This window comes from Miniopterus natalensis, chromosome 9 (genome assembly GCF_054644295.1).
Source record: "Miniopterus natalensis isolate mMinNat1 chromosome 9, mMinNat1.hap1, whole genome shotgun sequence".
In the NCBI taxonomy this organism is placed as follows: Eukaryota; Metazoa; Chordata; class Mammalia; order Chiroptera; family Miniopteridae; genus Miniopterus; species Miniopterus natalensis.
This window is the reverse complement of record NC_142089.1, coordinates 65,589,081-65,605,725: the sequence shown is the minus strand read 5'-3', so window position 1 is coordinate 65,605,725 and position 16,645 is coordinate 65,589,081. Positions and strand designations below refer to the sequence as shown.

Genomic DNA, 16,645 nt, shown 5'->3' with positions numbered 1-16,645 from the left:
AGTGGATTGAATAGTAGTGATCTTCTGAAAGCATTTATCATAATTCTGATGAGACTGTCTCATATGAAATATGAAATAATTCATACCGAAGTATGAATACCTGAAAAATCTGGCCTCCAGACAGTTTAGCATAAATTACTTTGAGTGGTTCTTTCTTTATATTTACATAACAAAATATTAAGAGTAATTTTTCTGGGGCAAATCAAAACCCAAGTCTGGATTACTTCTAATAAGGTTCTAGGGATATAAATTGCTATTCAAATAAAAGACAGGAAATTCATCTGGATGCCAAAGGGTTAACAGTTAAACAAAAAAAAAAAGCTAAAACTCTCTCAGACTCAATAACACAAGAAAGATTATTTACCCAGCTGCAGAAAAGATACCTCACTGCTCACCAGCAAATAATCCAACTTTACACTAGTTCAGAGACAGATGTGAACTAAAAGTCCAGGACAATACCTCATTTACATTCATTTTAAATAGTGAATGAATAATTTAAAAACTAAAGCTGTTTGCAAATATTTCACTTTAAAATGGCAATGCAATCAAGCACTTTATCAAAGCTTTACCTTTAAACTCAGCTTTTGTGCCTGGCTTGGCACTTTCACATGCAGCACATTTGGTAGAATCTGCTTTATTCTGCACTAGGCATACGTCACAGTCCCAGCTTCCCTCAGGTTTCTTGAACTTGTCCAATCCCAGGCAGCCTCCAGAAGACAGAGAGACAGGGATCGTGCTGCTACTTGAAGCAGGTACTGAACTTCCTGAAAACAATGCGGGAACACAGAGAAATTCTAATTTACATTATGTCACTATCTTAATGACATCACTAACTCTAAATGTTCAATTTTTATTAGTGTTTCCTATTAAGACAGAGAAAATGCCAGAAATATAAACATTACATTATTAAAAATAGTATACAGACCTTAGATTTCTCTTAATCTTATAAACGAGCAGCTCACACTCATCTTGCTCAGGGATTAAGCACCTCTTAACCCCAAGTTTGAATAGCCATGGTTTTAAAAGATTCATGCTCATAAATCTGAGGCTAGGACCAAATTTTCCTTAAAAATCTTTGTCCAGGTTTTTCAAACAGTATAGCATTATAAAACATTTGATATAAATTGAAGGCAATATTCTAACACACAAAATAGCCAGCCACAGACCATATTAAAGTCAAGATTTCAAAGCATAGGTCTCTGGCCTTTGAAATGATCATTTTTGCATAGAAGTGTTCTACCATCCACTTTGCAATTCTACTTGAAACCACCTACCATGTTCATAGCATTTGTTATAAGGTAGTCATCTAACAGACATTTATTAAACGCCATAATTTACTTGGGCTCTGTGAACATCAAGATAAATAAATGTTGCTTAACTTCTAAAGGTGCTCAGTCTTCAAAGGGAAAAGTAAAACAAATGCATAGTAGCACCATCACCAAGATCGAAAGTGATAAATGATCTGATACAAGAGTACAGGAAGAAGAAATGACTAGGGCTCAGGAGAAGGATCCTCAGAGGAGAGAATTTAAATCTTTAAGCAGAACTAGCAAGTTCTATGGGGAGAGGAGGCTGCACAGGAAGGATGGCTTGGCAAAGCAGTGTATGAAGAAACATGGGGGGGGGCTAAAGTAGCTTTACAGTTTTTCATATTGAAAATAATACAATAAATAATACAAAAATAAGCTTTGTTTCATGTATTCACAACTGTAAACCAACTTTTGCCCCACCCTGTATAGTGTTAAGAGTGAAGCCATTCATTATGGTACTCCTACTTCTCTAGATGTTCTCCAGTTGTCATCATTTCTCCCAGTTACCTGTTGTTTGTATTTTACTGGTCTGTTCTCGATCATCTTGCCAATAGAACTCCTCCCTGAGGTTCCACCATTGCCCTGTTCACAAATTCTCATCTACTCGCATAGCTTTAATCACCAAGTTTCCTGATCTGTACCTGCTTCATCCCTGTGGCCTCTTTCTTAGTTGGTAGTTCCACTTCAACTGATTAGCTTGGCAAGATGGCTCCTCCTCCCTTACATATTTCTCAAATCTTTTTCTTTCTCTTTCCCGCTATTCTCATTGTTTGTTTGAATAACAGCTTTTGATTTAAGACTTATTCCCTTAAATCCATCCTTCCAAGAAGCAACCAGTGCCATGTTTTCCCTCTGGTTATTCCTTTAAAAAATTAACTTCCAGCCCAGCTGGTGTTGCTCAGTGGTAAGTGTCGACCCATGAACCAAGAGGTCCCTGGTTGATTCCGGGTCAGGGCACATGCCCGGGTTGTGAGCTCAATCCCCAGTAGGGGGCGTGCATAAGACAGCCAATTGATGTTTCTCTCTCATGGATGTTTCTATGTCTCTATCCCCCTCCCTTCCTCTCTAAAATAAATACGTATTTCTAAAAAATTAACTTCCAAAGTTTCATTCCTACCACTCCCTTAAGTTGGCAAAGCTCATTTTTAGATCCTCTTCTTTACTCACTCCACTTACTTTCCATCACCTCTACTCCCATGATTAGAAAACCATGGGCTAATGACTCTAATCTGTATCTTTGGCCCAGAGGGTCCATTATACTCAAAGGCCTCACATGTCTGGAAGTCAACTTCAGCAGCTTGAAATCTTAGTCTTCAACTATACATTAGTCTACATCCTCCCATTCTTATTTGATTTCATTAGTACACATCACCATTATCTTTGCCAACATTATTATTTTTTAAAATATCTTCATTGATTTCAGAGAGGAAAGGAGAGGGAGAGAGAGAGATAGAAACATCAATGAGAGTCATTGATTGGTTGCCTCCTACACGCCCCCAACTGGGGATCGAGCCTGCAACCCGGGCATGTGCCCTAACCTGGGCATGTGCCCTGACCCGGAATCGAACCTTTATCTCCTGGATCATAGGTCGACACTCAACCACTGAGCCATGCAGCCGGGTTGCCTATATTATTGATACAATATCCCTAACCTGTCCTCTGAGCTCCAAATTGTCACCTTCAAATCTATCCTTCAAAAAGCCACCAAGTGATTTACCAAAATACAAATCTGACCATATTACCCCTCTGCTTAAAATAATGGCCCATTTACAGGATGAAGTCAGTGTTCTGTAATACATATGAGCTTCCTTTATGTGTAACAATTTACTGCCTGACTCAAAGTTTTATTCTTCCATCAATTCAGAGTTTCAGTTCTCTGCCTGCATCAAGGTCTTATTTATAGATACAAATATTCAGGGCAGGAGGGTTGTCAGGTAGGAAGAGACAGTTCAAAACAAAGATTACAAAATCTTATTCTCATGGAGACATCAAGTAGGAACTAAGATACATGGCTAACCCCTTGAGTTCAGACAGAGGTTTAGGCTCATAACTCAAGGGCTTTTCATTACAGACATAAAACTGCACATATAATTCCCAAGATACTCCTATGTTTTATTTAGTATTCATGTCACCATATATCTGTACCAAATAATTATATAACAGTATTACAAAAACAGCAAAGAGTCATTTCCAGATGTGAACTTTATTAACTCTTTAAAGCTTGAACAGAAAAACAGGAAAAAAAATCAAACCTAATTCCATTTTTCTAGCTAAGTTAGGATTTTTTCACTGATGATTCAGTAATTCACTACCAGTGCGATCTCTGGCAGGTAGCATACCAGTACAGGTATCGCAATTAACGTTCAGCAACAGCCTTTCATAAAGCAATATTGTCCACCCCTTATTAAAGCCTTCCCTGGAAATGACCACTAGCTATCCTCACTTTTACTTAGAGAAAAAAAGAGAGAGTAATATTTTATTCTGCAGAGGTCTGAGAAAGACTGCCCTGTTCTAAGACCTCTCAGCATCTCTAACAGTCAACTTTGAAAATGATCATGAAGAGCAAGACATTTCTGATAAAAATGCATACAAAGAAGTCAAAGTATTAACTTACAGCCTATCCTGAGAAAACACAAATCCAGCCCCAAGCAAGTCATTTTAACCTCAATATAGCTTTAAAAAGTTAAGATGTATGAGAAAATGCTCGTCCTGAAACACTTAAATATTCAGATTATTCTTAGTGGTTTTACATAGAATTAAAATGTTCTACTAGCATAATGAGCAAAATTATTCCAAACAGCCATCAACGTACCTGGTTTCTCAGACATACAGGACACACATTTATTGTCCTCTGGATTATTAGGAACACAGCATACTGGACACTCCCAGGACCTTTTGGGCTTCGTGAATTTATCTGAAAATCCTAAGGTACCACTGGTCACAGTGCAGCTGGAAGACGAAGCAGTCATGGTGACAGCGCTTTCTGAAGCCACCGGCAATGTAAGGACTCGCTTAACACCAGTTCCAGGTTTTGGTGTTTCACAAGCTACACATTTTATCGCTTCCGGTTTATTTTGCACTAAACAGGTATCACAATCCCAAGTTCCTATTGCTGGTTTAAATTTGTCACCAAAACCTGTCCCTGATGCAGAAAGAGTTGGTTTGCCACTCTTACTTGGTGTCCCAATTCCAGTCGGTTTAGCAGTATCTCCTGGTGGCAATTTTGTCCCTTGACAGGCTATACACTTGCTGTCTGTAACTTTGTTCTGGAGTAGACAAGTATCACACTGCCATGATGACCCAGCTTTTAAACTTTCCCCCAACCCGATTCCACTAGAAGAAAAGCTACTTATTGCTGGTCTTGTATAAACTACTGGGCTTGTGGTAGTAGGATCAGCAGCAAGAGAATCTGCCTTCGGTGATGTGAAACCTATAGGATGGGTAGAATTGGGAAAAAAAGTTAGGGAATGTTTTCTAATCAAAACATTAACTAAAATATTGTTACTGAAAGAAAACATATTTGTCTTATTGCTGAGTTACTACAATCCAAGATGGACTACTTAAGAGGCGATTTTTACTTAAGCACTATAAATTAATTGAATAAATAATAAGTGGCACTAAGACCTAGTTAAAATTCTACAAAAAATGTTTTATCACCCTCTTCCTCTTTGAATTTCTATTTATTATAGAAAACCAATACCTAATTTAAGGCTTTAATTTATAATTCACTGATCTATATGTCATCAATGTCCTGTAGAGTGTCTTGCTACACTCTACATTCCTGCAACAGTGACCTACATTCACAGCCTTCTTCCCCTATCTCTCTCTCCTTTTTTTAAAAATAAAATATATTATTGATTTCAGAAAGAGGGTGAGAGAAAGAGAGGAGAGAAACATCAATGATGACAGAATCATTGACCATCTACCTCCTGCACGCCAACTGGGGATCGAACCCATAACCCGGGCATGTGCCCTGACTGGGAATCGAACCTCGATCTCCTGGATCATAGGTCAATGCTCAACCACTGAGCCATGCCGGCTGGGTCTCCTTTTAAGTGTTCCCTTAACTATACCAAATGACTTCAATATCTAATTTTTGAATTTTGTCCAGTCATAATCTACAGCTGTGGTATCCTCTACTTTTGGTAAAAACCAGCTGAGCTATGTAGGTATGGTCACTGGGGAGATGTTCTTCCAAAGTACAACTGAGTGGTAAGAATTATTTTTAGTTCTAAACTAACCTAAAGCTCTGTACTAAATTCATATAGAGCTTTAAAATAGCAACAGTTCAATGACAAATGTGATAAATTCCAATAGAGATGTACCAAACCATCTAGTAAGGACTAGAAATACAAAAATTACTAAGATCCAGTCAATCCTAATGGAGTACAAGCTCATGTTACTCAAATACAGACCCATGTAGTTACCAAACCCTAATTCAAACAAAATTGCTTCAATTACCTCTCCAATATAATCTCAAAGCCTTTCACATTGTAAGTATACCTTTTTATAACTACTGAAGGTATATTTAGACAACTAAGAGATTCATGTAGAACCATGTGATAATAGAAAGAAAAAGTCTTTGTACTATACCAAAACTGTTGTCATTAGAATCACTGAAACTATACTTCATTTGTAGGAATAAAGTTTCAATCCTTTACTTTGAACCAATTAATTTTTATTTTACTCATACCAACAAACCCAGTGACCCTGCTTCTCCAGCCTTCAGCACCAAAGGAAAAGAAAATTGGAGGGGAAGAAGACATAGAAGGTTAAGAGATTTTCTAGTGTTACCAAGAAATAATTCAGACTAGAGCTATTTTTAGCATAACTGCAAAATAATCTCACATATCTCAGTTACTCCCAGTGGTCAACATTTTGTTAATGATTAATTTGAGTCACTAAGATTGGCAAAATTTTAACAGTAATGACCTCACAGTACCACAGATTTCTATTTCTTCCACTTTTTCCAATTTTCCTAATTTCTCCTTCAAAAGAACACATGACCTTCTCCAAATTTTTGTTATTTAAAAAAAGTTAAAGGGGGGGAGGTGTGGGCATTATGCATGCAAAGTGTAACTTATATGAAGATAAACTATATGAATTTGATGCTTACCTAACTACTGTTATTTGGTTAATCCTAGTACAGGTATTCTGGAGTTTTGCCATAACTGTATAAAATCATCTACATTACTGAGACTCCTATGGGCAGTATACTTATCTATAAAATGAGAGAGCTAACCAAAAAAAACCTAATCTTTCTATATCTTGTTGTAGAAGCCAAGCTTATTTTGAAATTCCTATTCAATCATACATAAACACTTCTGGGTCTAAATTCTTCTGGGCTACTAGATTATCTTATAAACACCTTTATATTATTATAGTACACATCACAATTGAACTTGTGACTATCCTCTTTGATTTTCAAACTGAAAACTTATTGCTATTTGATAATCTCTAGTCACTGCCTTCAAATTATTACCTACTAGCTTTCATGATTAGCTAGATTACCTACTAGCTGTCTCTTATATTAGAATCAGCACACGTTTGTCGGCCTTGTTATATATACATACACACACACACAAACACCACTACTGGGGAATAATCTGAGAACAAGGCAGTTTCAAGACTCTAAGGAGAAAGAAATGTCCAAGTATATCAAGTTTATTTATTTTCATTCAATATTGGCCTATATCTATTAACAGGCAATTCATTTTCTCCTTCTATATTTGCCTCTTTGAAATTTCATTTTAGTGCAAAGTCCTTGAATTCTAATGAAATAAGTAGAGTTTCTACGATCTTTCCCCTAAAAGAATAGCATTTGATTACATCTACATTCAGAAGTCAACCTCCTATTAAATTAGCCATAATTCTCTTAAAGCCTAAAGTATACCACAAATGATATTAAAATAAAATCATGAGTTTATAATTAAAATTTTAGACTATCTCAAGGGCAGCCATTATCTTACCAGGGTTTTTCAGAATATCTAGGACACTTCCTTCTTTCAGGGTTTTTGCAGGTCTAAAAAGGCCCTCACAATCTTCATCTGGTTTCTTACAGCTTGTATTGTTCACTGCAGTGATATCTTGAGCTGCAATTTTTTAATTAAAAAAGATTTTATGCCAAGATAAAGCACTGGACTCGAGTTAAATGTATTAAAAAGATCTTTCAAAGACAATTTGGATCAAATTCTAAAATACCATTTTAAAAGTCTGAAATTCAAAGATAACTGAATAACAAATTACTTAACAAATTACTTAACAATACAGGGTTAAATTGCCATTATAAGGAAGTAAAAATATTATTTCCCACACTGTACATCTCTCTCCTCCAAAGGTGCAAAAAATATAAACTAGAATTATTACCCAATGATTCACTGGTAATCAAGAAAATCAAGTTGAAACACTGAAGACAGGGTGGCAACTGGGGCAAGCTGCTAACCTTCATAAAATATGTAATCAATTACACAGCAATTTATAATACTGATTTAAAAAATACCTTAAAAAATATTCAACTGCGCCAGTTATTTCATTTCTAGAAATTCACCCTATGAGTGAAAATATCCTGCAGTTACAACAATGAAAACCTGGATGATAAATGCTCAATAAGGGGCTGATTACATAAATTACAGAATGCTAACATGATGAAATGCTACAGAGCCACAAAAATAATCATTCTTGAAAGCATAGTTATAAGAGTAAAAACAGGTTATAAAGTCCAAAAGATTTTGAATGTTTACATCTAAAGAGTAATGGTGGCCGCTAATGATGAGTGACTTACTTTTATTGCTTTTATTTTTTATATTTTCCAAACGTTCCAAAACCAACATATCCTTTTACTTAAGATATCTATATTTTGCCCAGCCAGGCATGGCTCAGCGGTTGAGCGTCACCCTAGGATCCAGGTGATCGGGGTTCGATTCCCAGTCAGGACACATGCCCGGGTTGCAGGCTCGATCAATGACTCTCTCATCATTGATGTTTCTATCTCTCTCTCCCTCTCCTTTCCTCTCTCTGAAATCAATAAAGATATATTTTTTTAAAAAATCTATATTTTGAGTATGATAATAGTTTTGTGGTTATATTTTTAAGGGGGAAGTGTCCATTTAGAGATGAAGTATGTGTGGAATTGTTTTAAAATAACCTGATAGTTGTCTTTGTATGTGTAAGGGGAAAGAGGAAGGGAGGGAAAGAGGGACAGACAAGATTGGTCATAAAATGGAAAGGTTGAAGTTATCTTCATAAAGCATATATGGGGATTCAGTCTACCATTCAACTCTGGAGAATGTTTGAAATTTTCTATAATAAAATACAAATAACCAGGTTTTTCTTCTTGAGTGTTTGCAAATTAAAAAGTAGTTTCAAAAAATCCAGCCTAGCCCGGCCTGGCGTGGCTCAGTGATTGAGCATCGACTTACGATATAGGAGATCTCGGTTTGATTCCCCAGCAGGGCACATGCCCAGGTTGCTGGCTCAGTCCCCAGCGGTGGGGGTGCAGGAGACAGCCAATAAGTGACTCTCTCATCATTGATGTTTCTCTCTCTCTCCCCCCCCTCAGAAATCAATGAAGATATACTTAAAAAAATAAAAAATCCTGCTCACCCATGTATCTCACACCATAAACAAAACTTAATTTAAAATGGATCAATGATCTAAATATAATAAAACCATAATGCTCTTAGAAAAAATCTAGGAGGTCTATCCTCATGACCATGGATTTAGCAACGGATTCTTAGATGACATCAAAAGCACAAGCAGAAAAAAAAATTGAACTTGAACAAAATTAATAACCTCTGTGTTTCTAAGGACATTATCAAGAAAGCGTGAAAAGCCAATCCACTGAATTGGTGAAATTACTTATAAATCATGTCTGATAAGGATACAGTATCCAGGCTATATAAAAATTTTTACATCTCAGCAAACAAAGAAACCAATTTTAAAATAGGTAAGACTTGATTTGACATTTCTCCCAAGAAGATACGTAAAGGACCAACAAGCACACAGAGAAGGTCAACATCATTCATCGCTAGGGAAATGCAAACAGATGGCTATAATAAAATTTAAAAAGTAAAAGTGTGGTGAAAATGTGAAGAAATCTGAACCCTCATATACTACTAGTGGGAATGTAAAATGAGCCAGCTGCTGAGAAAAACAACTTTGTGGTTCCTCAAAAGACCATTTGACCAACCAATTCCATTCCTAGATATATACCCCAAAACACTGAAGTCAGTATTCAAATAAATACATGCATGTGCATATTCACAGTAGCACTGTCCACAATAGCCAAAAGGTGGAAACCCTAATGTCGATCAATGGATGAACACAAAAACAAATGAACAAATAAAACAGAAATAAACTCATAGATACAGGGAACATTTGGATGGTTGCCAAAATGGGGAGGGCAGGGGAGAGATGGGTGAAAACGAGGAAGGAATTAAGTACAAATTGGTAGAAATAGTCACGGGGAGGTATTATAGGGAATATAGTCAATAATACTGTAATACCAAAGTATGGTGTCAGATGGGTACATTTACCGGGATGATCAGCCCATAAGTTATATAAATGTCTAAACACCAGAAATTAACACAATATTGTAGGTCAACTGAAATTTTAAAATACATATATATTTTAATCCTCGCCAAAGAATATTTTTTCCACTGCATTTCGGGAGGGGGGACACATCGATGTGAGAGACAGACATTGATTGGCTGCCTCCCGCACATGCCCCAACCAGGGCTGGAGATGGAGCCTGCAACCAAGGTACATGCCCTTGGCTGGACTCGAACCTGGGACCCTTCAGTCTGCAAGCCAAAGCTCCAACCACTGAGCCAAACCGGCTAGGGCGAAAAAGAAATATTTTTAAATAAGCAAATAAAATAATTATCTGATTATTCATCATTTTCCCTCAATTATGCCTTCTTTTCTTTTTTTTAATCCTCACCAGGTGATTTTTTTTTTTTTTATTGCTTTTTAGAAAGAAAGGGAGGGAGGGAGAGAGAAACATCAATATGAGAAAGCAACACCAACTGACTGCCTCCCCATATGTACGCGCCCAGACGAGCGATGGAACCCGCAACCCAGGTATGAGTCCTGACCAGGAATGGAACCTGCAATCTTTTGGTGTATGGGATGATGCTCCAACCAACTGAGCCACCCAGCCACGACTTTTCCCATTTCTTGAGTTCAGAAATTACATATTACTATTTGCAGAGGCCAGCATAATAACCCTGACATAAAAATACTGTGAACTGAACAGTAAACCTAGAGAAGGAATCCACTGAATTTCTTGTAAGATTTCATTAATAATAAACTTATTTTGACTGAACAAAGACAATAAGATTAATTTGCTGTTGCGACTATTCCCCTCACAATCAAACTGTTAACATTTACATTTAGGAAGCAATTACTAAAAAACATTGTCAAATGGAAGCATAGATCAGACTGACGAATCTCAGAAGGATGGAGGGGGGAGGGCAGGTGGAGGGGAAGAGAGTAACCGAAGAATTTATATGCTGATATGCACAACCCAAGGACACAGACATTGGTGGGGAGAGGGAATGGGGAGGGGGGTGAGACGAGGTGGAATGGGTCATTGGGGAAAAAAAAGGGACATCTGTAATTTTTAAACAAAAATTTTTTTAAAATTTTAAAAACATTGTCAAAAGGCTGTTATTAACCCTGGCCAGTGGAGAGGCAGCTGATTCATTCATATTCTCTTCCTCTCTCTCCCTCCCTTCCCCCTCTAAATTCAATAAAAACATATCCTTGGGTGAGGATTAAAAAATAAGGTTGATATTAGCTCCTGTTTCTTTTCAGAGCAAATTTCATTCATATGAAAGCATTTATAAGAATTGCCAAAGGTGAAAGAATATGAAATATTAATTTAATATATGCAACTATTTTTATGTAAAAATTAATGAGAAGTTTTTACTTACCTGAACTACTTGTAATTGGTTTTGAAATACTACTAGAGCCAGAAAGTTCTGCTGTTTTTGCAACAGGCACACTAAATATAAATCCAATCTGTAAAGAGAAAATTTATCCTTTCAAATACAGAGCTTTTTTTAATCCCAAGTGAAAAAAATATATTGAATTTCATTTATTCTAAAATCCACAGTTTTCCATATTTTACCATCTCTAAAATTTAGATGCTTCTTGTAACAAATTGTGAGTCATAGTTTAACAGCAGTGTTTTAACTTCTAAGACACATTTTTCTTTCAAAGCAGTACATAAATAATGTGTTCCTCATGCCCAAGTCTGGGTTTCTAAATGTCATTTTCTAATAAAAAGTCTGAGACTTTTTGAGCAGACAGACAGATTTCAGGCATGCAGCAAGGAAACTACAAATGATCTGGAACATCTAGTTGACAGAAAACAAGAACACAGTAAAAAACACAAAGAGAAACATGTTAAAATAATACACATGCCAAATAAGAGTGGGGCAACTTATTATTCTTACCCAAAATATTGATTTCTATTATAAAGAAATAAACAAATAAATACTGTGGAACATAAAAATCCTAAACTTATTCAGGTTAAAGATAATTCAAGAAACATATTCACTAAATGCATTATGACTTAATTGATTCGGTCCTAATCCTAATTATATCTAGGAACAAGAGAAAACAAAACAGTAGTTATTTAAAGGATAGTCTGGACCGGGTGTCGTGGCTCAGCAGTTGAGCATCGACCTATGATCCAGGTGAGTTTCTGGCTTGATCCCCGCGGGGGGGGGGGGGGGGGGTGCAGGAGGCAGCTGATCAATGACTCTCATCATTGATGTTTCTATCTCTCTCCCCCTCTCTCTGAAATCAATAAAGATATTATTTAAAAAAAAAAAAGACAGCCTGGGCCAATGGGAGAATCTGAATATGAACTATGTTGTTATTATATCATGTTAACTTTTACAGGAATAATAACTGTACTGTGAATACGCAAAGAAATGTCCTTTTACTTGGGGGATACATGGGAAGTATTAAGGTAATTAAGATGTCTGCATCTTAACTTTCAAATGGTACATGAGAAAAAGCGTGTGTGTGTGTACACATGTAGTGAAAAATACATAGGTGTTCACGCACTCAAGTTTTCTGTACACTAATTTTTTTAACTTGGAAGAAAAACAACTACTTCTTACCACCGATGGCATCTTAGATTTGATAAAAATACAGTATGCCTTTGAAATCAATAAACATGAAATATTCCTTGGTTGCGACTTACAGATGATGGAGGTAGTACATCTGCCTCAGTAGATTTTACAATTGGAGATGAAAATCTAAACATGGGACTGTTTGTGTTGTTTGGAGAGGTCATTTGTACCTGGTTTTCCAAATTATTAAAAAAATACAAAAGAGCTTTTTAGGAAAAGAAATTGACAATAAGACAGACTTTAAGCAAATTACTTATTCCAAAGAAGCCAAAAGCAAATTTTCCCCCTTTTAGATTTAAAAACACTTTTAACTTCTGAAAAACACTTAATTGTAACTGCTATAAAATTTGGCTTCCTCTTGGAAGAGGAGTATACACTATTTTAGACACAGATATTTGGCTAAAGGAGAAAAATAACATCCATAAGCATATGTTCAGAAAAAAAATTTTTTAAGTAGTTCAGAAAAAGTAAAAGCCAAAACAAAAGCATAAAAATTTCAGGAACAGTCCAGCCCGGTGTGGCTCAGTGGTTGAGCATCGACCTAGGATCCAGGAGATTGCAGTTCGATTCCCCATCAGGGCACATGCCCAGGTTGCAGGCTTGATTCCCAGTCAGAGGCATGCAGGAGGCAGCCAATCAATGACTCTCTCTCATCACTGATGATTCTCTCTCTCTCTCCCTTCTCCCTCTCTCTCTGAAATCAATAAAGATACATATATATATATATATATATAAAATTTCAGGAACAAATTAAAGATATTACTACTACTTGAAAAATAAAAACATAAATCTATTCTTACACCAAAGAAAATATCTTAATTGAAAACATTGTTTGGAAACAAGCAATCATCTCTTTCTTTAATGCAAAGCATAAGAATTAAAGAACACTCCCACTGTAACATATCCCATTAAAATGTACACTTTTTAAAAAAACAAAATATCATTTCCATTTTTCTCTTACTGAGTTATTGATTTCCATAGTGAAAATCAACCACTGCTTTAAACTGAATATTAGATTTTTTAAAAATAAATACAAAAAATAAAAAATCACCTCCATTTGTACAATATTTTTTTACCTTATTTGTCAATGACTGTGCAGGACTAATTGGTGAATGAGAAGTTGTGATCACAGAGGAACTAAAATTGAAGGTAGGCAGTGAAGAACTGGTGATGGGTAGAGAGATATTCGGTAATACTGGTACTTCCATTTCCTAAAACACAGTAAGTTTTTAAATGATATAGGTTCATCTTTCATGTCATTCTTTTATCTGTTCGTATTTTCAGATAGAATTTATACAGTTACAGGTAAGTTTAGAATAAAAAGAAGTTAGCACCATGCAGTGTTATTAACAATGTGAGCTCTTAAATCAAATAAACCAAACAAGATTTGAATCCCAGCCACCAGCCAGCCATGTGACTTTGTGAACCTAACTGCCCTCAATACCAATTTCCTAATCGGTGAAAACGAGGAAAAAAATTATATTCCATAGTTGTAATATTAACACGATACATGGTTTTGGCATGTAAAGCAAGCATTTAATAAACGTCAATACTAATGACTTTGGTAAACTGCCTTGGTTTTTAACCCAATATAGCAAAGGCCACCCCAAGTCTCAAATGACTCCTATTTACAAGAAAGAAAAAGAGTTTTTCTTCTGCTAATGGTGGAGTAATTCATATCTCACCAATGCTCTGAAAGATAATAAGTCATAAACTCTGGACAAATTATTAAAAACAACTATCTGAAAACACTGGAGAGCAACCACAAGCAAGTAGAAACTGGAGGGGTAAGACACTTGAAACAGGATGACTGAGCGAGCTTCCTGTTCTCTTTATGAGTTGGTATCAATGGATTGTTGAAATTCAGAGAGAAAACTGCAATCAGAGGACAGACTGAGGAATCAGAGAACAGACAAGCTGACCACAGCAGCTAGAAAATGAGGGGAGATGCAAGACTGAAGAACCACAGAAGGGAAGCCCCAAGTTGGCATATAAACTATCCAAATCTCTTGGCAGACCTGTAATACTACATGTGTGTAAGGCAAACATCAAGCAGCCAACTAAGGCTAAAGGAGTTTCAGCTACCACCCACCACAGAGGTTACAGAGTTTGAGTTCAGTGAGCTCACTGCCAGCTAAAGCAATCTGAACTCTTCAAACAGATGAGGTTTATTATCCACAAATCACACCTCAGGAAAAAAGTCAAGCCTCCACCACCCCAAAAAAGGAAAAATAACATTTTCAGGGAAAAGAAAAGAGAATCTGTTACCATAAAACCTGCTCTACAAGTTCTTCAGGGTGAACAGAAATGATACTAAATGGAAACTCAGATTTCTGGAAGAAATGGAAAATCTGAGAGCAAACATTAAAAAACAAAAAACCCACATTTTTTTTTTCTCTTAATTTAACTGTACAGAGCAAAAATTATATGGGATGGGTTTATAGCCTATCTATCTAAATGTAATACAAATGACAATTACAGCATAAAATACCAAGGAAAAGGGGTGCTAAATTAAACTATAAAGTTGTAAGACCCTTAATTTTTCACAGGAAGTGGTACAATATTAACACAAAGTAGAATGTAAGAAGGACATATATATCATAATCCCAAGAGGAACCACTAAGTAATATGGACAGAGATAAAAATCGAACAAGAAATTAAAATGAAATTCTAACTAATAACCAATTAACCCAAAAGAAAGCAGCTTTCAAAAAGAACAAGAGAGAAACAAATGGGAAAATTAGAAAACTGGTAAGCTTTAATCCAACGATATCAATAATTACACTGATTATAAGTAAACATCCCAATTAAAAGGCAGAAATAAATAAAAAGGCAAGAATTAACTATATGATTCAGAAGGCTTAAATATAAAAATAAAGACTGAAAGTAAATGGATGAAAAAAGATATAACCTGCAATTAGTAAGCCTTAAGAAAGCTTATTCTAACAACAGAGTGGCTGGCTATATTGATACCAGATAAAGTAGATTTTAAGACAAAAAATTTTTTAAAAGGACATTTAGTAATATTAAAAGAGGCACATCACTGAAAAGCCATAATAGACTTAAGTGTACACTCTAATGAGGTCCTCAAAATATATGAAGCAAAAATTAACATAATTAAAGGGGGGGAAATGCACCAAATGCAAGTTGACAGTTTTATTTTTATTTTATTTTTTAAATATATATTTACTGATTATAGAGAAAGGGAGAGGGAGAGAGAGAGAAACCTCAATGATGACAAAGTCACTGATTTGCTGCCTCCCGCATGCCCCCCACCAGGGATCCAGCCCGCAACCCAGGCATGTGCCCTAACTGGGAATTGAACTGCAAGCTCCTGGATCACAGGTCAATGGCTCAACCACCAAGCCATGCCAGCTGGGACAAGTTGACAATTTTAACTCCTATTCTCAACAATTTTAATAGACCAAGCCTAACCACACACACCCCCCCTCAAAAAGTTCAGCAGGAACAAAGAAAATCTAAGAAATACTATCAGTCACCTAATCTGACTTCTATAGAACATTATACCTAACAATTGCAGAATATGCATTCTTCAAATTCATCATGCAAACCACATGCTGGACTATAAAACAAGTCTCAATGCATTTCAAAACATTTTTTAAAATCACCCAGTAAGTGTGGCTTGGTGGTTAAGCATCAACCTATGAACCAGGAGGTGACACTTCGGTTCCCAGTCCGGGTACATGCCGGATTTCAGGCTTGATCCCTGGTGCAGAGGTTGCAGGAGCAGCCCATCAATGACTGTCTCTCATCATTGATGTTTCTATCTCTCTCTCCCTCTCCCTTTCTCTCTCTCTGAAGTCAATTAAAATACACACACACAAAAATCATGAAATTAAAGGCACTTGTAAACAATCCATGGGTTACATAAGAAATCAAAAAAGAAATTGGAAAAAAACAGAAAAACACTATTAATTATCTTCCAGAAGATAAAACAGGAGAATTTCTTTGCAGCCTGGGGAGAAGCAAACATTTCTTAGGTACAAAGAACAGTAAAAACAGTGGGGGGGAAATAAATAAATTCAGACTTCTTGTAAGACATGTATCATTCAAAGTATTTGGATCTAGAATTCATAAAGAGTTCCTGCAATCAGTAATACAATCCAATTTTAAAAGGACAAAATACCTGAACAGAGACCTCAGAAAGACAGATAATACTAATGGCCA

General features: G+C 36.1%; 1 protein-coding gene across 3 annotated transcripts in view; it reads right to left on the bottom strand.

Moving 5' to 3' along the window:
• The window catches only part of NUP153 (nucleoporin 153), a 66,645-nt gene that overhangs the window by 12,238 nt on the left and 37,762 nt on the right, over positions 1-16,645 (bottom strand). For all 3 annotated transcript variants that reach the window (XM_016205261.2, XM_087820629.1, XM_016205267.2), the window contains 6 exons: positions 13,534-13,668; positions 12,529-12,627; positions 11,246-11,333; positions 7,280-7,402; positions 4,123-4,740; positions 570-764 (listed from right to left, as the gene is read on the bottom strand). In XM_016205261.2, the coding sequence (XP_016060747.2) occupies positions 570-764; positions 4,123-4,740; positions 7,280-7,402; positions 11,246-11,333; positions 12,529-12,627; positions 13,534-13,668 (1,258 nt within the window). The remainder of the gene's footprint in view (positions 1-569; positions 765-4,122; positions 4,741-7,279; positions 7,403-11,245; positions 11,334-12,528; positions 12,628-13,533; positions 13,669-16,645) is intronic.